The 26,540-nt window shown below is 49.9% G+C and overlaps 2 protein-coding genes across 3 annotated transcripts; both read right to left on the bottom strand.

Moving 5' to 3' along the window:
• Positions 1-176: 176 nt before the first annotated feature.
• Positions 177-9,953, bottom strand: LOC146253838 (casein kinase I). Its single transcript, XM_084676649.1, has 11 exons — positions 9,712-9,953; positions 6,735-6,825; positions 6,431-6,541; positions 5,893-6,041; positions 5,259-5,487; positions 4,435-4,605; positions 4,033-4,181; positions 3,685-3,880; positions 2,876-3,015; positions 2,461-2,526; positions 177-2,341 (listed from the first exon to the last, which is right to left on the bottom strand). The coding sequence occupies exons 2-10, from the start codon at positions 6,808-6,810 to the stop codon at positions 2,494-2,496; spliced, it is 1,254 nt and encodes a 417-aa protein (XP_084532775.1). The 5' UTR covers positions 6,811-6,825; positions 9,712-9,953; the 3' UTR covers positions 177-2,341; positions 2,461-2,493.
• Positions 9,954-10,558: 605 nt separating this feature from the next.
• On the bottom strand, positions 10,559-26,310 carry tnrc6bb.1 (trinucleotide repeat containing adaptor 6Bb.1). 2 transcript variants are annotated; one of them, XM_084676632.1, is made up of 22 exons: positions 26,228-26,310; positions 25,989-26,105; positions 24,647-24,734; positions 24,521-24,542; positions 24,003-24,362; positions 20,704-23,673; positions 19,897-20,058; positions 19,496-19,683; positions 19,258-19,320; positions 19,010-19,165; positions 18,368-18,505; positions 17,950-18,111; positions 16,877-16,993; positions 16,455-16,656; positions 15,715-15,867; positions 15,328-15,492; positions 14,634-14,777; positions 14,360-14,452; positions 13,899-14,123; positions 13,668-13,738; positions 12,755-12,894; positions 10,559-12,562 (listed from the first exon to the last, which is right to left on the bottom strand). In XM_084676632.1, the coding sequence occupies exons 3-22, from the start codon at positions 24,701-24,703 to the stop codon at positions 12,010-12,012; spliced, it is 6,141 nt and encodes a 2,046-aa protein (XP_084532758.1). In that variant the 5' UTR covers positions 24,704-24,734; positions 25,989-26,105; positions 26,228-26,310; the 3' UTR covers positions 10,559-12,009. The 2 variants fall into 2 exon arrangements, with proteins under 2 accessions (XP_084532758.1, XP_084532759.1); XM_084676633.1 differs by having other exon boundaries at positions 13,899-14,120.
• Between the last annotated feature and the right edge of the window lie 230 nt (positions 26,311-26,540).

Below are 26,540 nucleotides of genomic sequence, written 5' to 3'. Positions count from 1 at the left end.
ATGGACCCTAACCAACATAAGGGCAAGGTCAAAAGTCTAGTGATTGCATTACATCGAAACTCGGCTCAAATGATCCGTGTCCAACCAAGAGCTTCTCACCTCGTTGTTCATTCTGTAAACTAATGTTTAATTTATTATTAAGGGTTGGTACGCACAATTAATGAATACAATACCAATTATGTGTGAGGAGCTTTTTTAGATTTTTTATTACTTCATAAAATATACACAAATACTGTTGTAAATAAAGTTAAAGTGTGTTAAAGAACTGTACAAGATATCAGTACACAATACATAACTGAGGTTGTGGGAATTTCAGTTTTTCACCCTCCCACCGCCCCCCATTCCTCCGCATACTGCCGCTGGATCACAAATGGGCTTTGGATCTTGCCTAGCTGAGCATTGTCAACACTCCACACTGCCAGAATGTGCATTATTAAAACTGCATTTATGTATCAGTTAAATTAGTGACATCAAAATGGAGCAGTGGGTTGACTTTTAGCATCCTTCGTGTTTTGCTACATAGAGCACTGCATAAACACAGCCATTCACCCCTTTAATTTTTTTGTATTTTTTGTTCGTTTTTTTATTTTTTATTAAGAAAGTCGGCAATTCTATAAAATGTTGGTTAAGCCTTGAAGGCAGGCCTTTAGACAGTCCCCATGAACAAAGTGTCATATAAGCTTGAAAAACAAAGTATGGTTGGAAAAACTACTACTCTGCCAAACAAAAATCTGTAAAATTGTTAGAAAGTGAGAAAACAAATACACACAGAAATACACAAGAAATGATCTCACAAAATGACAGTCCAGGTGTTTCACCAGGGAAGGCATTTTTTAAGGTCCTTGCATAATTTCTACACACCCTGTAAACTAACAAACCACATACAACACACAACAATGATGGCAGTGGCCCAGCTCTAGGACCCAGCTGGCAGTGTACAGGAACTTTAATGGCTAAAACAACTCCCAATTTAGTACTTTTAATTAGTTCAAAAAATAATCCAGATCCTGATTAACGCATTTTTCTACATTACACCTTGAAACGACCAACCACATTTTGTCTATACACAGAAATAGAAAAACAAATATTTACAGTTAAGTAAAAAAAAAAAAAAAAAAAAAGGTTATTTACTTCCTGCCCCACCCCTTAATCCAGCCATAAGAGAACACACTCACTCCAACCAGACCTCTGTTAATACAAGTAATAATCAGAATTGAGGACAAAAAAGAACAATTGTGGACATTAAGAACAAATCATAAGAATCATAGCCCCCATCACTGACAGGATGGTTTGTCGCAGTCTCTGATCAAAACACATTTAAGAAATCATTGAGGTTCTTTTCCCTCCCAAGTCTCCTCAGACAATGGCTTAACAAACCCAAGTCACTTTGCCTTCATCAGTCTACTAAACATCACTTGAACAACTAAAACTAAGGGATGTCAAAGTGAGCAAAAATGGAGGACAAAAGAATGCATGTCAGCATGAAGTGGATAAAAAGGAGTGAGAAAAGACTGGGAGTCTAGCATCAGTCTGTGGTCAATATTTCCACATGTGGTTCACATAGCCTTAACACTGGGCTTAATGATTAACAAGTCAGTAAGACAAATATTAAGCAGATAGCCCAACTAGTTCTACTCTCCATCACAGGTTTACAGCTAAAACAAAACACTTGCTCATCCTTTCGTTTCATCACTCCCTATAACGCTCAGTCTCCCCCACCAGCACCTCTCCATCCTTCTTCTTTTAGCTTTACTTTCCCCCCCCCCCAATTAAAAAATAACAAAAAGACTTGTACATGAACCTGTAACTCATCAGGAACCAATAACCACTATGAGTACAGTATCTTTCTATTCTATAAATGCATCAATTAAAACATTTCCATGGCTATATTTGTGTGTGTTTGGTTTGGTCTTTGCAGTGTAAACAGAAACGGCTAAATCTCCGCTTGCCCGGGATTAACTTGTCCTGATTTGAAGCATGCTTGTTGTGTCCAGGGCTGTCACCAGCATGAGAGGGATGGGGGTGGGGGGGTAACAGGGCTGTTCCGGCCACACAACACGACAACGTGGAGGATGGACAAAAGGTGGAGGAGGGGGGTGCCTTCATTCTCTTATACTGTGGTGGTAGACAAGAGCCATGGGGTTTGCTTCCAAAGTGAGAATGGAGGGGACTTAATTCTCATAGTCTGACACAAACTGTCTTGAGTCTCCTCTAAAAGTTGAGATTTACCGTCCATACCTGAAAGATCCATTCTCTGTCCCATTGGCAACATTTTTTTAAATAAAAATAAGCACAAAAAAGGAAACCTAAATCTCTGGAGTGAAGGGTATCTCTTGAAGCCCTGCAACACAGCATAACACAAACAAACTCTTGTTTGCTGAAAGTAAACTTATCAAATAACGAGTCATTTTCAAAAGCTTGTGTGAGTAAGTGCAATGTGAACACGTGACAAGGCCTCACCTGTCAGTTCATGTGCATGTGGAGCTTGAAGATTCACTTCCCCAGGTGCTCAAACGGCACGCTAACCTGAAAGGAGATACAGAGGTAGAGGGAGGTCAAAAGAGAGAGGGACAGAAAAAGAAAAAAACTGCAAGGATAAGTGACTCAGAAGAGCATTAGAGGGCGACAGTGGAAGGGGGGGGGGGGGGGGGGGCGCATTGACAGAAAACACACAATGTTCCACATAACAAGTCAAGCAGCTGACACCATAAAACTTTCTAGAACATTAAATATACCAGAAAGAACTCACAATACATGTATCCAGCTGTGGAAGAATGAATATGTTAAACACTCTTAAAGCCATACAACCAGATGCATCAACCAGGCATGTAGATCAGGAGCACTGATAACGCGTCGATGAAGCGCGTGTGCGTACCTGCGACGTGGAGATTCGTGACTGGTCGTGGCGAGCTGTGAGGTCAGAGGAGGACACGTTGGCAGGAGCCCCCCTGTGGAGCCTCATGCTCACTTTCCTCTCCCGCTCGGCACGAGAGATGGCCCGCGGTGAAGTGTTCCCTAAACAAAAGCAGCAGCAAATTACAAGAGGCTACAACGGCCTCAAAAGACACAAATCTACAACTTAGACCTCCTTCAGAGAGGCCATTTGTTGCACAAAACATAGACACACATTAAAAACACAACAATAATCTTGATATTATTTATATAGCAGCCATCCTGAATATCATGCAAGTCCAAGTAGACATTTAAGGTGCATGTCAATAACAATGCCTACAATTGTAATAATGCACAAATTAATCAATTAATGAGTATACTACACGTCCACTAGGTTTCCATGTTTTGCACGCCCCTAGTCCATTCCATGTATTTCACCCCCCTTAGAGTAGACCATGTATTTCCCAAACATTTGTCAATGTGTTTACCATATATACAATCATTACAATGCCATACTAGGAAATGCAGAGCCTAATTATTTTGGTTTTGACCATACAGCTCTGGAAATGATTAAAAGATCACTGCAAAAAAAGGTTGAGAAGGATAATTTTGAGTGAGGAAAAAAAGCGTAAAAGTTTTATTGTTCCGTAAAATTTGACCTGAAGCACCTGAAGATGCTCAAAATTCAACCCATTACATTTATTTATTTATTTTATGAAAGAAAAAAGGTGCAGTGGTCTCTTAATGGTTTCCAGAGCTATATATGAGCCCTACTCCCAACAACAAACCTACCAGACTGCTGTACCCGCGAGGCGGGGTTGGAGATGGTCTGCTCAGGGCCGTTCCTGACTCTGTTGGCTGCTGGGGGGTTGGGTCCCGGCGGGAGGCCCCGTGCTGCGGACCCTCGCGGAGCCCCTCCGATACGCTCGTCTCTCTCCTCTCCCGTCCTCCTCTCCCGCTCGCCATCCTCTGCTGTCCGGCTGGCGCCCTACAAGAAGGTAGCACGTTACACAACAGTTATGGTTCTGGTTAGATGAAAGACAGAGGTTGAGTAAAATATGTGATATCACTAAAAGTTGTGTTCCATCTGTAAGTCGATACGTCAACTTTAACGTAGAAACGTTTCCAGTGTTGACTCACAAACTTGAGCATGTTCCAGTCGAAGACGTAGTCGTAGGAGAAGCCCTGCCTGTGGAACAGGTTCCTGAAGAGCTGCCGCAGGTACGAGTAGTCGGGCTTGTCGTCGAAGCGCAGCGAGCGGCAGAAGTTGAGGTACGTGGAGAACTCGGCTGTTGGAGCAGGGACATTAGAAGCGGAGTCAACAACGTGACCAACATCTGTTTGACGAGCAACAGCTGTGCTAAATAACAGCCCAAAAGTGTTGAGTGACTTACAGCAGTTTTCACTCAGCATTCCTCAACAGAGCCTACATGCATATCCTGTCAATATTCAGCAGCAAACCTAAAGCAACCTCATTGGTTGTGCTTCTAAGATCCTTTATAAAACACATCCATCCATTCCGCTTGGCGAGCCATCACTTACAGGGGTAGCCTTTGCAGAGCACCTCGATGGGCGTGGACATCTTCTTCTCGCTGATGCGTTCGTACTTCTGCCTCTTGGTGGCGGCCTTGAGGCCCTGCCAGGGCAGAGAGCCCAGGTTGAAGTACATGAGGACGTAGCCCAGAGACTCCAGGTCGTCACGCCTCGACTGCTCTGTGGAGTGGGAGAGGAGGGAGGGAGGAAGGGGAAGAGGAGCACAGGCAGAAACAAGAGCAGGGGAGGGAAGGGAGGAGGAGCAGCAGGGAGACGAGAGAGACAAAGAAGAGAAGGTTATGACAGTGTAACCAATGCCCCCAACCTGTTACACAACATGGAGGCAGTGTGGCAGCTGAGAACCAAGACCAGCCATAGAGACCCAAGCCTCCACCTCACACTGAAATATTCAGGCACAAATGTTACTTCTGGCGATGGGTGCTGGGAAGATTTAGCATCTAGCTACGCTAAAGCAGGAAGTCTGTTCCCACGCTGCACCTCAGCAGGCGGGGGCATGAGAGAGATCATTGTGTGACAGGTTGTGTGTGTGTGTGTGTGTGTGTGTGTGAGTGAGAATCACACGTTCACACTGATGCAGGTGGATCACTGCCAGAGTAGAGGAGGTGAATCTGGACCATGAATGAGCGATCTATCATTGTACGAGAGCAGAATTGAGGACAGAACACCTAGCAGCACAGAGGATTCTGACTGGTGTGTTGGAGAATCAGGAAAGTCACAGTTCTGACAGGTCAAACATCGGCTCATAATGTAGGGCATCGTCAGTCTACCATGGATGATTGTGTATGTATGTTTGTGTGCGTATCATGCCTTACCAATGCCCAGGTGTGTGTTGATGGAGGCGTAGCGGGCGGTGCCGGTCAGGTTCTTGTTCTCCCGGTAGGGGATGTGCTGGTGTGTGCGGGCATCGCGGTACTTCTTGGCCAGACCAAAGTCAATGATGTAGACCAGGTTGCCCTTCTTGCCCAGCCCCATCAGGAAGTTGTCCGGCTTCACATCACGGTGGATGAAGTTCTTGGAGTGGATGTACTCGATCCTGCTGATCTGGGAGGGGACAATGAAGAGAGATTTAACCGGAGACCCCACAGCACCAAGTATACCAAGTATACTGCACCGTGAACTGAGAACTGAGGAGAGTGTGCAACAGATTAAGGGCCATAAAGGATCCAGGAGAACACAGCAGCAAGGACAAAGTACAATAGACAAGCTAAAAAACAAGGGTAAAGGACATCCCACAATCAAACTCCAAGGTTAAAGACAAGTCGGAAGAACAACCACATCAAAAGGTCTCCAGTTGAAAATCCCGCAGAAATGTTAAATAATTTGGCAAGCCCGATTCCAATAAACGTACGTGTTGGCCAAAATACATGTGAGGGTCTATAGTTGTGAGTGCCTGTAGAGACCAAATGTCAAATGAGACCAAATGTCTCCCCACAGGTATATCCCTACCATCTGGTCAGCCAGCAGCAGGACGGTCTTGAGGCTGAACTTGCGGGAGCAGAAGTTGAAGAGGTCCTCCAGACTGGGCCCCAGCAGCTCCATCACCATCACGTTGTAGTCCCCCTCCGCTCCGCACCACTTGATGGATGGTATCCCCACTGGTCACATACACACAAAGACGCACACGGGTTAAGTAAGATGTGTGATCAAAGTAGCATTACCAATTTACATACAGTTTTGAGACCGATTTATGATACATAATACATGTAATGGCCTTCTCGAATTTGTCAAATGGTTTGTTCTTTGGCATCCTCATTGAGAGCAGCCCCCCCCTCGCTTCATTCGTGTCAGATGGTTGAGCGGTGAGGGAGTCGGGCTAGTAATCAAAAGGTTGCCGGATCGATTCCCTGCCGTACCAAATGACATCGTGTCCTTGGGCAACGCACTTCACCCTACTTGCCTCGGGGGGAATGTCCCTGTACTTACTGTAAGTCGCTCTGGATAAGAGCGTCTGCTAAATGAGTAAAATGTAAAAATGTAATTTCACCTCCTCCCTGCATCATCTTGTAGAACTTGCTCTCGATGTGGAGCTGGGGGTGTTTGGTCTTCACGCATTCCAGCTTGATGGCCACCTCTTCACCTGTGGCAATGTTGGCACCTGAGGAAACACACACACACAGGTGTCAGACCCATAAACAATGCAAAAAATCGCTGAGGTGATATACAATGTGTTGTCCAGTCGACATATAAGGTACAAGACAGTTTAGTGCAGAACAAAATGGTGGGTAGGAGATGCTAAAGGAAGAATGCCTAGTAACTACAACAAGGGATAGAAGGGTACAGCCACATACCCAGGTAGATGTCTCCAAAGGACCCACTCCCTATTTTCCTTCCGAGTCGGTACTTGTTTCCCACTCTCAGCTCCATGGCCTTCAGAGTTCGCTGTTGACAAAAAAAACACATTCAGGCATTTGATACAAAGAAACTGGGACTAACACCAAGTATCTCTGTTAAGAGACACTATGCAAATGCAGAGATCGCCTCTGAGTCAATGGTGAACCAGCATTTTAAAAATCCACTTAATTTCAAAAGCCACTTCATTGAAATACTTATGACAAACATGAAATAAAAACAACAAAATGAGTCCAGTCAGAGTGCATGTGTTTTGTTGCGTGAGCGGGTTGATTAGCGGACAGCTGTCTGGGATTCCAGCAATACACGATTAGATTTGTAGAGCTTCTGCACTGGGAGGGGAGGAGTGGTGGAAGCAGAAGCAGAGAATAGAACCAACTAAATACAGAAAGAGTAAAAAAAGAAGAGGGAGAAGAGAGAGCATAACAGCCCTGACAGTTAGGAGGAGAACAGACAGAGAGAGGAAGAGAACAGAGAGAGAGAGAGAGCGAGAGAGAGCGAGGGAGAAAGCGAGCGAGAGAGCGAGAGAGCGAGCGAGCAAGAGAGAGAGTGAGAGAGAGATCGAGCGAGCAAGAGAGAGAGTGAGAGAGAGCGAGCGAGCGAGCGAGCAAGAGAGAGTCCAGCGGGCCTGGAGGCTGCTGGGCAGTACGGGACAGACACGAGGGGCAGGAGTGGGTCTACTGAGCCAAACTGCACGTGACACACTAGAGAAGGATCATCATTTATTTAGCGCTCTTCCGACCACGCCACGTTCTGCATGCCGCTGCAAAGGCAAAGCAGCGCCGTACTCCGCGGGAGCGGGGGCTCGGCTAGCTGTATGTGTGTCAGAGCCTAGGAAGTACTCCGCCGTGATGGGAGGACTTCAGAGAGCACCACGGCGGCTGGGGATGACAAGAACAGGCATCATTTATAGAGGAGATACTACCTCACTGATTTGGGAAACCTAAGTAAAGCACGTCGATATGCTCGTTCAAATATGGCAAAGCAGGCACAATCCGGTTGTGATGACCATTTCTCTGGTCATACCACCAAAACTACTTCTCCAACCTGCATGCTTGTCATCAGTCTTCGTGTTTCCATAATATTACACAAACCAACATAATATCCAGACTCTCTTATGGCTCTTTGAATTGTGAATAGAGGCCTAATTCATGTGACCATAACCTCCTGCCATGGTCTGACATCCAAGTGTCTTGTGACTATGACACGGGATGAAAAACGGTGCTTCTCAAAAAATCTCAGCTTCAAAGCGGCAACAACCTAGGCATGGATAGATAACAGATACCGTGCAATCTAAAATGTAACATATTTTATGAAAAAAAAATACACGATTTGGCATGACTACCAGGCCCCTTCAGCTTACAGCCACAGTTCAGACCCATTTATATATTTTACCAACCAACTAAAAGCACAGCATGTTTCAAGTCCCAGCAGGAAGTGAACTACCTTTTGCACCATGGCATCTTGGGAAGACTGTACTCTACTGTTTAATGTTGCTCTGCCCAGCAAAGTGAACTGACTACAAACCACATTCTGGGTTGGACTCTACTGTTTTTGGGAAGCAACAGCTGACTAGCTGACAGACAGTTAGGCCTCTACACAGATGTGAAGCAGCAGATGGATTAGGGTTAACAAAGGGGTTAGGCTTTGTTACAGCAGAGGGTCTCACGTGCAGGGAACTGCTTTAGAGCCCTACATTAATCAACAGCTATACACTAAGCACCATTGATTAATGACTTGGTATGGGATGGTGACACATCGTTTTATTTCGCACACTGTTCCGCTCCGGGCATGTCTCCATGAGGAAAAGGCTCCGGGCATGTCTCCATGAGGAAAAGGCTCCGGGCATGTCTCCATGAGTAAAAGGCAGGCAGCTATGGGATACAGTCCCTGTCAGTGTCCAGGTAAGAATGCAAGTAGCAGAGCGCTGCTGTGTAAATACATGGCCTTTACTGTAATACATTACTGATTAGTCAACTGATCACACTGCAGTGGAGCTCAAATGCTCCAAAAGGTTTGTATGTATGAAAGTACATGGAGTAAATGCAATACACTACTATCCAGTACCAGCATCATGACCAACAGTACTACTACTATTCCCAAGTGAAGGACTAGGTAGCCAGCACAGTCAAGTGCATCCAGCTCTCAGTCTGTAACCTACATAGAATCACTGCGTTTTTCTGGACACAAATTCGGCCATACAGCCAAAGCTAGGAGTATTTCACAATCACTTGAAGACAGACTTCCTATTCTCAATGTCGACACTACATGTAGCTTACGATTGCTAAAATACTTAATTGCAATGCCTAGTTGGCAAATGCACACCAAACATTCATGCACACCCACGCAATGTACATATATTGTAATATATTCAGTGTTTTTTCTACACTGGTTTTTGCTATGGTTAGTACGTCACTATATAGCCTACAAAGCTGTCACTGGCAACTAGTTACTACTAATACATTCTGCAAGATCACCGATTAATCATTGCCTACTAAACTAAGAAGATAACTTGTTACGTTGCAAAAACACTTAAAACACTTTAAACAAATTGTGGACAAGGTTGCTGCTACATTGTAAATAATACCAGCTGTCAGTAGAGTACTGTAGTAGGTAGGTTGTAGTTCCACAATAGTAGCCTGGAAATAGCTTTCTGATTCACCAGCGTAGAAACATTCACAATATATTTAAAACATGCTATTATGCTAACGAATAATCTATTTAGACCATTGCTTTAATTAGAACTTTATTCTCCAAACCGCACCCTTGCACTGGGATACCCTATGTTAACTGGAGTCGAAAGCCATCTCTTTTGGCCCCCTCCCCCTCTCCGACGCGCTGTTACGAGCCTAGGGTTCGGCAGAATCAGGCTCTCTTTCCCCCCTGGTTTCCTCGGTTCCCCGGTCCGCCACTCACCCGATACTTGGTTTATCCGATAGCTGGTTCGGCGGTGGTGCTGATCCGTTGGTTGTCAGTCACACTGGAGCCTCGGTAACGAAGGATGGGAGCGGATTCTGTCGGCTCTCATACCAATTATTTTCTCTTGCGCGGATATACTCTCTGTTGATAGTCCCTGAGAAGCTTCAATACAAATGCCCGTCTCTACCAGATTCTGTCTCCCCCTCTCGTTGCTCGCTACCCAACGCACCATTGACAACCTCAATGATGTCATTCACAGGATGTCAGAAGCACCCGGATGATCTTAAAGAAACACAGAACCACTGATCTGCAAACACAATCTTATCTAAAAAAAGGCATGAATTATAAATAACAAATATGAAATCCATTAATTCTGTGAGAACATCCCCAATTCTTCTCCGTACTACGTGATGTATTATATATAAAAGACGCGGATATTAGCCACATAAGCTATTAGGCTAATAAAAACGACACACACTCCTGGGTAAATAAAAACAATATAAAAACATGTAATGATTACCATCAAGTTCAGATGATATGACTCGACTTCCCGACCTAAAAGTTGTGTAAACCCCATTCAACTATACCCCTTGATTGATTTACTCTTCAGACCTTGGAGCAGGTTGAAAACCTATGTATACTGTTCCTTACAATTGTACTTTAACAGTATTACAGTAAAAACATCGTAACTATAGAATTCAGAGTCAAGTATGTCATAACACTGGGGTTTACTAATGGGAGTGTGTGTGTTTATGTGTGTGTACACAATGTTGCAAGTGAACATGCAGGAGTTTCAAGTGTGTAAGGTACTGAGCCATCTTTAAATGACAACACGAGGCAGATCTGAAGCCAATACTTTCATCTTTATTATTAATCTTGTTCTTTTTGTTTAAATAAATTTTTCCTTTGTAAAATCTCAAAACGAAAACACTGAACAGGAGTGTTAAAGCCTGTCTTAATTTAAAACACAACAACAAAACATAAAAACGTACGGTAACTCTTTATCTGCATTTGTAAACAACCCTGTCCCTCCCCACCCACCCCCACTCCACACAGTTTGATAAGATTTGGCATGTCCTTTTACTCAATGCGTATGCCTTCAGCTCTGTCATTAAAATGTTCTTTTTATTATTGCAGGTCGGACGATAAAAAAGACAATTTCTGCTAAAAAACGCACAACTTAAAATGAGGAAAAAACAAAACAAAAAACAATCAAAGCATTAGTGCCAATATTTCTTGGAACATACAGTCAGCAGTATACCGAATGCACTCAAAACATTGTTTTTGTATAGACCTTCTTAAGCAGCCTTGCTCACTCTTAACAAGACAGGCAGTAACATGCTCTCGTACACCATCCACACACACTCACACACACGCAGCGAAGCTTTATTCACTTGGTCTCATTCTCACTCATAGAAACGTTGTTCGCGTACTGTGGACTTCCTTAGTGTGTGTCCCGCACGCATGGAGAACACATCACAGCCCCATACTTCCAGAAGAATTCAACAATTACCATAGTAACAGTAACAAACGTGATTGAGAGAGAAAGAAGTGAGAAAGAGAGCTGAGGGAACAACAGTAGGAGGTCAGCATCTTGAAAAGGAACAATGACATTTTTCAGTAAATCCACTGTTCGAAAAAAACAAAAAACAAAACAAAATGAAAACAACCATACAAACAAACAGAAAAACAAACCGGACATACACGGTAAGATACAGTTCAGTTGTCAATCAGAGCAGTGTTGTTTGCATGTGTTTGGATTCAGTCTCCTCTTTAAGGGACGTGAATGGGAACTGCCCGTTGAGTCCGACGCCACACAGTGGATCCTGTGTGACGGCTGACAGGTAATGCTGTTCTACAGTGACCGTCTGTCTGAAGGCTCCTCTGTATTTGGTGTGTGCATGTGGATGTAAATCTGTCTCAAGTCCCCCTACTAAGCACAACGACATCCAGCCAGTCTCTCGGACTGACGGACTTTACTTTGTTTTTTTGTGTGTGTGTTTTTTTTTTTCAGGTTCAAGTCTAGCAGTTGAAATCTTCATCTGTGGAAAAAGGCCTTATACACATCTAACAGTCCCTGCATTTGTATATATAGTAGCTTAAGTCTGGCCATGAGAATGTGTGTAAGCATGTCTCACATTTCTGCTTGTACGTCGTGTGTATGTATAAACGTACATATGTAATGAGTACTGAATGTGTGTATTTGTATACATATGTATGTGCTTGGATGTGTGTGATTCCCAGTGTAAGTTGCGTCAGTGTGTCTTAAACATATACTTATATAAAGGGCGCGTGTCAGATGGAGTCAGCCCCTCCACCCAGAAGGTCGCCAGGCAACAGGGCGGCGGGGCTGCCCATTTGGTGCCTGTCCTCCATTTGGGGCGTGCCCCACAGACTGCTGCCGGAGTACCCAGGCGTCACCCCACCCCAGAGCCCTGCCCTGCTCGACTCCCCTCCCCCCAGCCCTCCCGCCCCGACCCCGTCCCCAGCCCCGTTGGTGCTCCACTGGGCGAAGACGCCCAGGCCAGGTCCTTGGGCCGCCGGCACCTCCGGAGAGCTGATCGTACCATCCAGACTTTGCCAGCCGGAGCTGGATGAGCCCACACTACCGAGAACTCCTCCGCCTCCGTTTCCACCCGTAGTCGTTCCTCCGCCTCGCTCACTCCCCGGGGAGCTGCCTCCGCTGCTGGCCACGGCCGCGCCCGGCCCCGATGACCCCTGACCCGACCCTACCGTGACCCCTGGGCCGGACCCCTCTGCCCCTCCCGCCTGGGAATGTGCAAAATAGCGAGCCACGTCCTCCTCGCTCACAAACTCCGCCAGGATTGTGGTGTTGCCCAGGACGCACCTGGGGGAGACAACGAGAGGTACTCCAATTAGTCCAGTCAAAAAAAAAGTCAAAACTGACATCGATCGAAGACGATTCCTGCGCCACCCCCATACATTTCATTCCCATCCATACTAAAGTGAGTGTTGAGAGTTCTCAGGGATGCCAACAGTGCCCTTTTAAACGGTGCGTGCATGCAGAGGGACCACCTACATGTGCAGTGCACCCTGGGCCTTGGCTGCTTCCTGTCTGGTGCTGTAGCGAATCAGAGCGCTGCCTTGGGTCAGGCCGAGGTGAAAGGTCAGCAGGGGGCCATGCTGCATGCAGATAGTCCTCAAGGTGGAGCCATCAATCTGGAGGGGAGGGAAAGGTTAACATGACGAAGTAGGTGGTCTGTGGGTGTCTAAAAGGTGGGGGCAGAATATCCAGTGGCATTCATACATCCACATTCGGCCACTGATGTGTGAAGAGTGCATGAAATGTGTGTGCATCTGGTGATGGATGGTCCTGTTCCAAGGCATCAGAAGGGGAAATGTGTGTGTGTGTGTATATACACACACTGAGCAGCGGCCAAGAGCGAAACTATAAAGAAAAAGGGGGTTGGCTATATAATTAAACATTTTCCATCCCATGTTTCTCCCAGAACAGTGCTTTGGTGCCATAGCCATTCATGCAATCCCTAATTGATTAAATGGATCATCCAACTTCGCAATCCAATTAGGCCCGGGTCACGCATGATACCGACACATTTGCATAAGATACACTGAAGGAGAATGCTGATGAACGACGATGACGATTTAATGCCTGCTCCCACCAGCCCTGGTGGCAATTTGGTTTTACAGCGGTTATAAATTCCGCTTCAGGGGGCTGGTTTGGAGAACATCAAATTGTGAAATTGCTCTCTTGCACGCGCGCGCGCGCACACACATCCTCCGCCATCAACCTTCTGCTCTGTTTCTCCAGGTCATCCAGTCATGAGCGTGTTGGTATTTTTCTACAGGCTGTCCCATTCCTTTTCTCTCTCTTTCCTTTGCTCCCTCGTTTTAATTTCCCTTCCTCCCTTATGTTATTTTAGTTGCTTCCCAACCTACTCTCCCCTTTTCTTGCCCCCCCCCCCCATATGTACCTGAGGGGTCAGGTTGCTAAGCAGCAGCCAACAGCTGCCCCTGGAGGCCGCGCCATCACTCCACGCCGAGCCTATAGGAGAGAGGGAAAGAAGAGTACAGTGAGCAGGACCAGGAAAGTAAGAACAGAAAGTGACAACGCGTTTCTTCCAATGACTAGACCAACCTCTGCACATAAGCAAAGTCAACGACCGTGTCAGGGATGTAATGGTGAAGTACACCTAAGCCTGTACCTGGCCCATATCTGGACTGAGAGTCCTGACTGCCCCTGCCCCCGCCCCAGCTGCTGGCCAATCGCGGGCCTCCACTCCCCCATGGGGAGGGAGAGGCCTGCTTCTGACTGGTGAGGCCCGGAGGGGGGCGTGGCAGCTGGGAGCTGTTGCGATTGGTCTTCCACAGCTTGTTGTGTCCAATGGGCTCAGGGGGCCAGCTGGGCTTGTAGTCGGAGTACTTTGCTGCTTTGGAAACGAGGGCGAGAGAGACAGAGAGGTGCAGCTTACAAGACAGACCCCAGGAAGGGAACTAAGGAAAGGATGATTTCTGTTCAGACATGCTGCACTATCTATATATAGGAGAAACTGCAGCGCTGGTGATACCTTACACCTGCACAGACAGACACGGGGAGAGAGACGGAGATACAGGCTGAAGCTTGGAGGGAAGGAAGGAGGGAACACAAGCATGTGCAGGTGCCTACCTGTGCTATGTGCGTTGCCGAGGGGGCTGTCTGAGGCACTGTAGGGCCAGGCACCTGGTAAAGGCAGCGAGGTGTTGAGGGAAGGGTTCGGCCCTGCAGGAGCGAGAACAAGCCAGAGACAGGAAGTGAGCTCCCGAGAGAGGAAAAAGCTCCCCTTCTTTAACCGCAACACGACCGTGCACTACTCCAACCCCAGGGTTCTCTCCACACAGCAGTTTGAAAGCAGGTCATGGCGCCGTGAGGTAGCTACGCCCCGAAGGCCGGTGTGCCTGACCTGTGTTGTCTCGCAGTAACTGGTGGTCTGAGTCGTTGAGGCTGACCGGTCCGGGGGAGCCCAGCACACTGCCGGGGGTCATGTAGGGGTCAGACTCCGGGTCGGCGCTCGGGATCCCCTTCCAGGGCACGCCTGGCTGGAACTCTGTGTGGAGACAAGCACAAAGACATGTGATGAGCTTGGAGATGGGATCCTCTGTATTGGCAGGAGACTGTCATGGATACATGTCCCGAACTCGATCCCGAGTCCATGAGGCTATTTGCATGAGCAGCATGTCGGGGCTCGAGTCAGAACTTGGCGGACCGATCTCGTGAGGGCGTTGCCTTGGATGAATCGCCGCCTCAATTCAGGCATGGTTTTGCGCAATGTTGTGGCACGAAAATGGCCGAAGGCGTTCCGTTAAATCTAAACCTCCACTCGAGCAACTTCGATTCAGGAGCCTGTATGTCCAAAGGCATAGCAAACCCAAGTCAACTTAATCCATGTCAGATGGCTGAGCGGTTAGGGAGTCGGGCTGTTAATCAGAAGGTTGTTGGTTCGATTCCCGGCTGTGCCAAGTGACGTTGTGTCCTTGGGCATGGCATTTCACCCTACTTGCCTCGGGGAGAATGTCCCTGTACTTACTGTAAGTCACTCTGGATAATAGCGTCTGCTAAATGACTAAATGTAATGTAAATGTATGTCTGTACTGTACCTGGAGGCCAACTGGAGGTGCCAGTCTTGGTGCTCATCTTGCTCCCTGGGGTCCGCTGCCAGTCTGAGGGGCACTGGGGGGGCATCCCCAGACCCTCGCCCCCCAGCAGCTCGTACTGGGAGTACGGGGAGCCGCCCCGGGCTTTGATGGGGTTGGGCAGAGGACCTGGGGGGGGGGGGACCACAGGATAGACTCAGAAGTCGGAAAGGTTACAGTGGACCCGAGTTACCCATCAGTCCAATATTTGGCGTGGCACGACTCCAGATTATGATCATGACGGGAAAGGATGACGCCCTGAAGCATGAAACCCAAAGCTTGTTTGTGGAACGATTCGGGAATGTTGTAAGCAGTGTCGCATCTCCACGGGAGACCAGGGGAGAGCCTCACCGTTCTTGTGATGGGCCGTGTCTGGGGGAGAGGGGGCGGGGGAGTGGCCCTCCATCATCCACTTGAAGCGGGACTGCTGCCCCCCTCCGTCCTTCATGCCCCCCATCATGGAGCCCAGCTCCAGGCCTGACAAGCCGCCCCCGGGGGCCAGACCTGAGGGGGGGGGGGGAAGAGAGAGAGGGGGAAGAATTAGATGAGACAACCATTTAAAGACGGCAAACCGCAGGGAGAGAGCTCGGGTTGCGGGCCCTGATGGGAATGTGATAGTCTTCGCCCACAGACGGCAGCCATGATTGCCGTCTGTGTAATCCCACTGACATCCCACTCCCAGGAAACGAGGCTGCGGGAGATTAAAACGCTGGACCGTCGTCACAGCAACGCCGACACACTAGCCGCTGTTTTGACAAATTAGACGGATATGATTCGCAGATGGCCTGGTCTGACCTTATACTGAAAAGAGGAGAGTAAACAAAGAGTGACTGATGGATGGAAGCCACCATGATACCGACCCAGGGAAAGAGAGAGAGAGAGAGAGAGAGAGAGAGAGAGACAGAGAGAGAGAGAGAGAGAGAGGGGAACTATACAGGAACCTACAGTGACACTTTGTCCACACAGAAAGATGACTTCTTTTGAAGCGCTTATCTCTCCAATCGCGTTTACACAATACCCCCCGCCACATCAGTCCACTTGTCCTTTTCACCCTCCCTCCCTCCCTCCCTCCGACCGACCGTTCAACTCACCGGAGTACATCCCCTGGGATTTGGCATGAAGGTCTGACAGGGCCCCCCCCACGCCGGGGTGCGGCAGGGAGTCTCCCATGGGCTGCTTGGACTGAGACCCCCCCAGGTGAGACGGGGACAGTTTGGAGCTCCCGACTCCCCCTCCTCCCACGCCGCCCTGCTGCTGTCTCTGCTGCTGCAGGATGGCCATGATCCTGGCCAGCTGGGGGGAGGGGGAGGAGAGATTTAACACCAAGACGTCAACATGGGAAACGGAAAATATGGACATATGGAAAATGTCACTTCGTCTCTGGTTTATATGTTGAGGAGTCGACGAATGGGAGCTGAGAAGGGGACACATTTTTGGAGGATTTCAGGGGCACGGTGTCATTCCGGAAGGTTCTGTGGGTTCCGAGTGGCGGTCAGGATGAGGGCCGGGCTACCTGCTGGGGGTCTGCCTGCTGACGGAGAGGCTGGGGCTGGGGGAACTTCCTCTGGTTCTGCAGGAGCTGCTGCTGCTGCTGCTGTTGTTGTTGTTGCTGTAGCAGGAGTTGACAAGCCTGAGGGAGGAGGAGGCGCGGGGGGAGGGAGCAGGAGGAGGAGAGATAGAGATCAGCAAGGAATCCTCACACTGGAGTTTATAATATAAGGCACTTTAGTACACTTGTGTATTTAAAAGGTATTTAATCAAAGTCTTCGATGAATGACTGAGTAACTGAAGTCAACTGTAGACAAGCTGTAGCTATATTGGGAATGGTGTCATGGGTTAACGGTGTCGTTGCAAAAATGGGAAAGAAGGTAGTGCAAGTGAACCAACCCTCTACAATGCGAGTCAATCACTCGCACATGCGACCAAATTTCACGCTGGGCGACTAAAAATGATCTTTAATTAGCCAATGGATAGTAAATGGTTCGACTTCACTCGCCTGTGACTGAGTTACAGGCAAATCATAAATGTGGATTCAGATTTTAACGGCACTCGTCACGCACAAAGAGATGGATGCAAAAAAAAAGCTACAATTCCAGTCTGAGCAGAAAACACTTAATACTTTGTTTAGTTATCAAGACAATTTAAGATGACTGTTCCTTGTTCAGATTATTCTTGCTCTGTTAATCAGCTCTGCCAACTGCGAAAGAGCCTTCAGTGCCCAAAAGGGAATAAAATCAGATGTCCGCAGCAGTCTCATATCCTCACGCCTTTCAGACCTGATCCTTATTCCAACAGAAGGCCCAGAGCTTCAGCAGTACGCCTATGAACCATTGTCAGCACTAGAGAGGTGGCTTAAGTCAAGTAGCGAGAGAAAGCCACTTGCTAAAAAAAATTGTAGATTATATCCATATGCAACATGAAGAATAATTCAGACAGAATGTACTTGCATTGTTCATGCATTTCATGTAAAAAGTCTGGGGAGTAAAATAAAATAAAAATCACTAGCCAATGGCAAGTCAAGCTGCATTGTGTCCGTAGAGGGTTGTGAACAGACGCCAACCGTGGATCCAAAACAAATCTACTCACCAGGTGGAACTGTTGAACGTGGGGGTAGATGTTACTGAGCACTGCTATCTGCTGGGGGGACAGCTGAGGGGGGAACACCCCTGCCCCCACGCCCCCCACGCCGCCCACGCCGCCCACGCCGCTGCCCGGAGACGGCATCTGCTTCAGCATGGGGCCTGGCACCTGCACGCACACAGGCACACCCTCTGAGAACACACCCTCAACGACCTGGACCAGGAGAGCTCACGAACACCTCGCGGCTCTCTCAGGGTCGGGATGTACGGCGCTAAACGACACATCCGACATCGAAATCACCCGACACACGGGCCCATTCCAAGACGATCACCGCGGTAAATGAATCGGGTCAAAAGAATATCGAGGGATGAGCGGCTGTTTGTGCGTGAGACGAGTTGCAGGGTGAACAGCAGGGGGCCCAAACCTGGGGGGACAGGAACTGATGAGGCACTTGGGCGCGGAGCCCCTGGGAGGGGTTGATGGGGTGCATGCCGGGCTGGGGTATCCCCCGGGGCGGGGGCATCCCTCCGCTGCCGCCTCCGTAGACGCCGTGACCCGCCATCTGCAGGGTGACAGGGAGGGGACGGGGCACACGGCGGCATGTTAGGGAGGAGGGGGGGGGGGGATTAAGTGGCACAGGTGGTGATACAGACATCTACCACACACACACGGACTACATAGGAGGTTCAATGCAGCACTTTGTTTATAAATTAAAATCAAACTTTATTTATATAGCGCATTATATAGCGCATTTCATCTTGAAGTCGCTTTGGATGAAAGCGTCTGCTAAATGCATAAATGTAATGTAAATGTAAATGTAATGTTCATACTAGAAGGTAACATGCTGCGCCTCACAGAAGAGAGGCCTTAACATGTTTTTTCAGGCTGCATGGTCTGGAAACCTCTACTCTATGCTGCAGAGTTGCGTGTTGAATCCCTGTGTTGAATCCCTGTGTTGAATCCCTGTGTTGAATCCCTGTGTTGAATCCCTGTGTTGAATCCCTGTGTTGAATCCCTGTGTTGAATCCCTGTGTTGAATCCCTGTGTTCTTTCCTCTTTCCCGTACCTTGTCACCGTAAGGCCCCATGTCTGCAGGCTCTTTGGAACTGGGCATGCGGTAGCCCCCTGCTCCCCCTCTCCCTCCTCGCCGCAGCTCTCCGTTGTAGTCGCTCATCCCCCTCCGATCCCCGTCCAGCTTCTTGTCCACACTCGGGTCGTCGCCCTGTCAAACGGATGGCGGACACATTCGTCTCCGGCTGGACTGGCTTTCTGAAATACTCTGCTGAGAATGGATATGTGCTTATGTGGACTTACCAGAAGGCCCATGTTGGAGAACTGGCGGTTCATAGGATTCATCCAGTTATCTCCTCCTCCACCCTTTAGAGTGCAAACAAATATTTTTAAATGCTTTTAAAAACTAAACTTCAACCAGACCCTTTCAAAGTCATTTAAAACACCAAAACCAACGCAAAAATAAATCATATACAAAAGACATTCCCGAAAACACAACAGATTGACTTGCGTGAGTAAAGGGGCTGTTCTCTCAACCTACCTTGATGTTGCCCCTCTTGCCCCCGTGGCCTTGGTTCCAGCTGACCGAGTTGTAGGAGGAGTTACTGCCCTGCGGGCCCGCGCTGTTCCAGACCCCGCCCACGTCGTCCTCGTCCTCCCAGCTGGGGTTCCGGGAGGCGGATACGGAGCCGTCCCCCTTGCCCCAGCCCTCCCCCACCGACTTGGAGACTGGAGGACAGACGGTTTAGATTTAGCCAGTGGGCGTGACATCAGACATATCTATTGCTACAAACATGAATTCTGTTCAGCTGCCCCTCTCCGAAAATCTGTCTAGGAATGCATCATCAAACTGAATCGGAGGAAGAAAAACGTCACGAATGGTACGCAAGCATAAGAGGAGCTAGTTCGGAAGAAGTGAGTGAGCTTGTGGAAGCGCCGTACCGGACTTGACGGGGTTGGGCGAGGGGTTCCTCCAGCCGCCCGCCTTGCTGGGGTCGTCAGGTTCGCCCCAGCCCGCGGGCTCTGTGGACTGGCCCCAGGCAGCCGTGCCAGTGTCTACAGATTGTCCTGCCATGTTGCTGCTCCCTCCCCACATACCTGGACCTGGTGGAGACGGAGAGAGACAGAGGCAGAGAGAGAGGCAGGGAGAGAGAGGCAGGGTGAGAGAGGCAGGGTGAGAGAGGCAGGGTGAGAGAGGCAGGGTGAGAGAGGCAGGGTGAGAGAGGCAGGGTGAGAGAGGCAGGGTGAGAGAGGCAGGGTGAGAGAGGCAGGGTGAGAGAGGCAGGGTGAGAGAGGCAGGGTGAGAGAGGCAGGGAGAGAGAGGCAGGGAGAGAGAGGCAGGGAGAGAGAGGCAGGGAGAGAGAGGCAGGGAGAGAGAGGCAGGGAGAGAGAGGCAGGGTGAGAGAGGCAGGGAAAGAGAGGCAGGGAAAGAGAGGCAGGGAAAGAGAGGCAGGGAGAGAGAGGCAGGGAGAGAGAGGCAGGGAGAGAGAGGCAGGGAGAAAGGCATAAAAAGGGAGTAGATTGAAAGAGAGGGAGATTGAAAGAGAGGGAGATTGAAAGAGAGAGAGAGAGAGAGAGAGACAGAATTGGTAGTTAAAATAACTTTTCAATAGTCCCATACGCATAAATAGTCCAATACACACACACACAATCTCATGAAATACATCCATAATATGAAAACCCTCCTAAAAACATGTATTATTATTAGTATTGATTTATTATTGTGTGGAGTCAGACTCTGTTCCTCACCCATGCCGGGAGCGGTGGCGGGGTTGGCGTCCCTGTTGGGTGGGATCCCCTGCTGTCTCCTGGGCGGCTGCTGCTGCTGCTGAGGGGGCGGAGCCTGCTGGGCCTGGCCTTGCAGTGGCTGCGTTTGGCCAGGGGAGGCACTGTTCTTGTCCCACAGGTTGACATTCTTGTTGTTGTAGCGAGTGGGGTCGCCCCACGCGGACGTCCCGTCGTCGATCTCCATCTTGCGGCTGATGGACTGAGGGGAGGGCTCCTCCCAGCCGCTGGGCTCCAGGGCTTCTCCAGGGATCTGGGGGACGGGGCCGGAGATCCAGCCCGGGCTTTGGTTCTGGCTCTGGGGTCCTCCGGAGCGGCCCCAGCCCCCTTGCATGGACCCTGGGGGCTGTTGGGTCTGTGATTGGTGCTGCTGTTGATTTGGGGCTTTAAGTGATGCCGCTTGGCTGTTTGGTATCTGTGCTGTGTGCGGCTTCCCGCCCCCCCAGTCCTGGTGGCCTTTTCCACCCATGTCTCCTCCACCTCGGTCTCCTCCACCTCGGTCTCCTCCACCTCGGTCTCCTCCACCTCGGTCTCCTCCACCTCGGTCTCCTCCTCCTCCCCAACCTCTCTGTGGGCCTCCCTCATCCATGTTACCCCAGGAACTGTCGTCGGAGTTGCTTCCACCTCGGCCCCTCCCTTCTGACCATCCTCCACCACTTACTGGCTTGGCATCTCTCTGCCCCCAGTCTCCTCCTCCTCCTCCTCCCCCACCTCCTCTCTGTCCCCAACCTCCACCTTCCCCTCTTCCCATCTCCTTCCAACCCACTGTCCCTTTCTCCTCCTGATTTCCTCCCCAGCCACTTCCACCACCACCACCACCACCACCTCCTCCTCCACTACCCTGTTCTCCGAACTCTCTCCAGTTACCCCTTGCACCTCCTCCTCTACGGTCACCAGCCCACTCTTGATCCTCGCTCCCCCAGCCTTTTCCTGGCCCCTCAGACGGCCCAACGTCACCCCAGCCGCCAGCACTCTTGCCTTCTGGTTCCTCTCCGAGGGATCCAGGTTTCCGCGTGCTGTTCGCCCCAGGCGGTGGTGCACGGCCTGGCTGCGGAGCACCGCCTCCACCCTCCCAGCCATCCCTGGCTGGACCATGGCCTGGACCTGGGTTTGTGTGGGCCATGTGGGCCCCAGCAGATGGATCAGAAGCCTTTGAACCTGCGTTCGGCGGGTAAGTCGCCGCACGACCGGTGTTCATGGCGGACGACGAGGAAGTAGACGAGGATGAACTGCTTCCATCGCTTCTCCCCCCTCCTCCCGAACGTGCTTCCAGGTCCCAGGCCACATTCTGACGGATCTGGGTCTGCCCCCACCCGGTGTTGGACAACACCCTGGGGTCCAGGTCGGTGCGACTGAGCATGCTCTGTAAGGCCACTTCAGCGTTGGGGCCCTGTTGAGAGCGCTGGCGGTGGCTGGAGTGCTCCTGCTGATTGTTCGGGTCACCGCTCCCCGCCCTGGAGCCTCCCCCCACCCCTCCTCCTCCTCCTCCCTGGCCTCCCCACTCCTCGACCCCTCCCTCCCCAGCTTCCACTGGCTTCTGATTGTCCCAAGCTCTTGTCATAGTCGCAAACGTCGGAGAGGCAGAGTCCTGGGAAACCCCTCCTCCTACTCCTCCTCCGCCGCTAGCTCCGCTGCTGCTGCTGTTGCTGCTGCTCCCGCCTCGGCCTCCTCCGCTACTTCCCGTTGCTAAGTTACCGGAACTTCCTCCTCCGACACCCGCCGACCCATACTCCCCCTCTGGGCCTCTGTCCCAAGCTCCCTGAGATACCGCTGGGGTATTTGAGCTACCCTCGTTGCCTCTTCCCCACCCTTTGTCTCCCGCCGACCCTGCCTTGTCGCCATGGCTGCCGAAGCCCCACACACTCCCCTCCTGCCCCTGAGCACCTCCTCCAGCTCCTCGACCTCCCCCTCCTCCCCACCCATCAGTCTTAGAGGCACCTGTGTTGAGGTCGGAGGAGGAGGGCGGAGGCATCGCTCTCCACGATGAGGAAGTTGAAGAGGAAGAAGATGATGAGCCAGAGAGGTTCCCACTCCCTCCTCCTCCTCCTGCCCCACAGTCCATGATACCATCTGCACCTCCAGTATTTGGTCCCGGTCCACCTACTCCCATCTCCGGCCCCAGTCCCCCTCCCCAGTGCTGCTCCGCGTCCGAGGTAGGCCTGTCCTGGAGCAGGTGCTGCTGACGGTGGCCGGATGGATTCACAGAGGAGAGAGGTTGAGCGGCGCTGGCAGAGAAAGACGAAGGTGAGGTGATTGAGGATGACGGCGACCCACCCTCGGTCGTTCCTCCTCCGACCCCCGCCGGGGTCCCATCCTGCACCAGGGCGGGCCAGGCGGAGGGGTTGGTGTTGGGGTGGAAGTTGGCACCGAGGCCCCCACCGCTGCTGACCCCTCCGGGGCCCTCCTGAGAGCCAGGGAGAGGGGAGACTTTGGAATTGTAGAGAGCTGTTGCTGCTGCCGGCCCACCCCCAACAACACCCCCGGCCCCGGCTGCCTGGGCCGGGGAGGCGCCCCACGCGGCGCCGGACGGCACACATTCATTGAGCGAAGACGAGGCGGACGGAGGAGAGGAGCGAGGCGAAGAGGGACTCTCGGAGCTCCCGGATCCTGTTCCAGATACTCCTCCTCCTTTCGGCTGTTGGCCGCTTCTCTCACTCCACGAGGCACTGCTGCTGCTGTTCGGGCCGTCCAGCTCGGCTCCCTCCCCTCCCTCGGGGCCCACTCTGGCCCCGGCCACGATGCTAGGCCACTCCTCCAGGTCAGACCCGTCCACAATCACCTTCTCCCAGCCCTGAGAAGGGGGCTGGCTGCCAGAGCCCGCCCCCCATGTGGAATTTGCATAAGTTGAAGTAGTAGTAGGAGAAGAAGCAGCAACTGAAGATGAGGATGATGACGAGTGAGGGGGTGACGATGAGGATGAAGCCAGGTTGGGATCTGGTCGAAACAGAACCGAGAGAAAACAAAAGCGTTTTTAAAAGAAACGTAAGATTCCTAATACAGTGGACTTGAGGATATGTGGTCAGGTAAGAACACAATCAAACACGACCAGTAACCTGAATTTTAAAAAAAAAGGTGAACGCGCGGGTGAAGCGCACCACATGGGCGCTTGGGTTCAAATCCGGCCCCGGGCCTTTCTCTGCAAGTCTTCCCCTCCCCCTGCCTTCCTGTCTACCTCGAACTGTCCTCTCACCGAAGCATGATCCATGCCAAAACTATAATCATAAAAAGGTAAACCCCACCTGTTGGATTTGCTCATCACTCACCTGTGGCTCCGGCTGCATCTCCATGCAGCGGGGGGGTGGCTCCCCTCCCACTGCCTCCTCCCAGCAGCATGGAGGACAGCGGGGGCTGGCCCCTCTTCAGTAGCACTTTCTGGTCCTGCTGGCAGCGAAATCGCGGGGGCACCTCCCGGGGCATGTAGCGCTGCTGCTGGGGGGGTTGACTTCCAGAGGAGGGGGGCTGTCCGTTGGCCACAGCAGCCCGCTTTGCATTGTTCCCGGCCGGAGGGACCGCGACCCCGGCTGCTGGGCAGGGGGACGAGGGAGGAGCAGGGCCAGGGCTAGGGGACACGGAGCCTGGGGTGGCTGGCGTCTGGGTGGAGGGGGGCTTGCTTGATTCTGGCACTGGAGCGGTGGAAATGGTGGGACAAAAACACAACCGAGAACAATCAGTGCTGCCTTGTGTCAGCTTTGTGGTTGGGAAGGAATGCACTGTGCTTTGTTTAGAAATGTCAGCTACATTCACCCAGATTGTATAGCCCGGGAAAGGGCAAAGAGCTTACCTTTGATTTTCTGTTCAGTCACCTGTAATTAGAGAGGACACTATGAGCAATCGATGCAAAATGGTTAAACGTCAAAATAAACCATTAAAGTCTCCCATGCCTTTGACGTACAGAGGCAGAAAGTACCTTCTGGGAGGCTTCCCTTTTCTTTTTATCCTCTTTCTTCTTTTTCTTGTCTTCCATGAACTGCTGTTCCCTTTCCTGATCCTCCTGTCTGGACGGAGGTCAGAATTGTCAGGGATCATCCTTTGCAATCGCCTACATTATCTCAAGTGTATAAAATTACCGCTATGCGATATTTTGACATTTCCTTGACATAACCAGCTATTTTGGCTGTCTGAGTTCACTGTCATTAACACTCTCCACAATTAGTTAATGTTACAAGCAAAGCAGGGCTGTAATGTTAACCTAGTCAACTTGCTTGCCAGAAGTCTACGGTAACCACTCATTGCATTATTCATTGGAAAGCAAATGATTGTAGATGTAACCTACAGGCCATTCCAGATACAAGTAGAAGCAAGATTGATTTGAAATTTTAAAATGGCAGCTGTAGGTACATATGTGTGTGAGATAAATAAATTGTCAGAGAAGATGAGTCCTAGTACAGTTGTAGAGTACGGCAAGCGAGGGTGGTGCAAGTGTGTCTGCCATTACAAGAAATACTGACATGTGAGGTCAGTTTCACAGTAAAATAAGCATTATCTAACGCTAACAGGGAACGATAACCACTTTGCAACTCCGGGGCCTACAAACTAGCCGGGAAGTAAGCTGCAAATACAATTTAAGCACGGCACAGTTCAGCTAAGCCGCTCAAAATTAGCTAGCAAGCTGTAAAGAACGAGCTAGAGCTAGCGAGCTGACATTAATCCGATAGTGTAAAAACAAGCTACTCGGCTTGTCAAACTAGGTGCTGTTTAAGTTAGCTAGGTTCAGCACGGCCAATTTGACCCACTTTAACACTAAAATCACATCAATCTTTTCCCAAAACGGCTAATGGCTAGTTAGGTTTTCTGTGTATTGATGCTGCATTCCTTTTAGCTAGCTAGCTAGCAAATCGTCTGCATTGCGATGGAAGATTGAGAACCGTTGGGTTCTGAAAGCGAGGCCTGTTCCCAGCAGCGAGATCGGCTGCAGTCAAGCCCCTACTCGTTTCTCCATGCAAGGTCCCCTAATCGCGACAGACCAGTCTTGTGCAAGCTCCAGTCAGGTACTGTAGTGGGCTGCGGTGCAAGGTCTCGCTAGCGACCTGACAAGGCCAAAGGCGACGATTAACTTCTTCAGTGACGTTTGCTGAGTAGCTTGCTAGCAAGGTAGAGCGGTGGCTATCCAGCGTTCATAATGTTCAAGTGCTCTCCATAAACAGACAGAATAAGACTTGGTCTACTGTACGTTATTTTTTTAAACTTGTTATTAAGAACATCACGGAATACAACATGCAAAACAAGAATGTATCAGGCTAGTTACTCACCTCAGGAATCACAAACTACATAAAGTGCTTCTGTGCAAAATTCTTGCAGACCTAAGGTACTGTAGCTGACTGGCTTGCTAAGCTAGCGAGCGAGCTAGTTCTTCGAGGCGTTCAAGGCTAAATAGAAGAATAAAGGAAATTCACCAAAAGGTAAAATGTTAATTATAGAAAAGAGCTGGACATGTAAATATCCTCTCGTTTGTATGTAGTCTTTAAGCTTTAAACAAAACATGCATAACCTCTTGATGACTGTCGAGCGATGTGAGATCGGTTAGTTTACTATCGGCCATTTTGCTTCTCTGTGCAAGCGCCTGTGTTGTTGATCAGAGGGGGGAGGAGGATGGGAGATGCGATCTGATCTCTTTGCAGAAGGGGGCGCTACCACACCAAACCATGACGTAATTAATACATTTTGTACTTTTAACTTTGATCACGGTTAAAAACATCATAAGGTGTATGTAAAGAAGCTGTCAGATAGTAAAACACTATTGCACTGAAACAATTTCATGAACATGAGGGTTATAGATTCTACAGTATATTCAATGTGTTAAC

This window comes from Hypomesus nipponensis, chromosome 17, assembly GCF_054491055.1.
Source record: "Hypomesus nipponensis isolate SF chromosome 17, ASM5449105v1, whole genome shotgun sequence".
In the NCBI taxonomy this organism is placed as follows: Eukaryota; Metazoa; Chordata; class Actinopteri; order Osmeriformes; family Osmeridae; genus Hypomesus; species Hypomesus nipponensis.
Note: the sequence above shows the minus strand (reverse complement) of the source record. Positions and strands in the feature narration are given on the sequence as shown.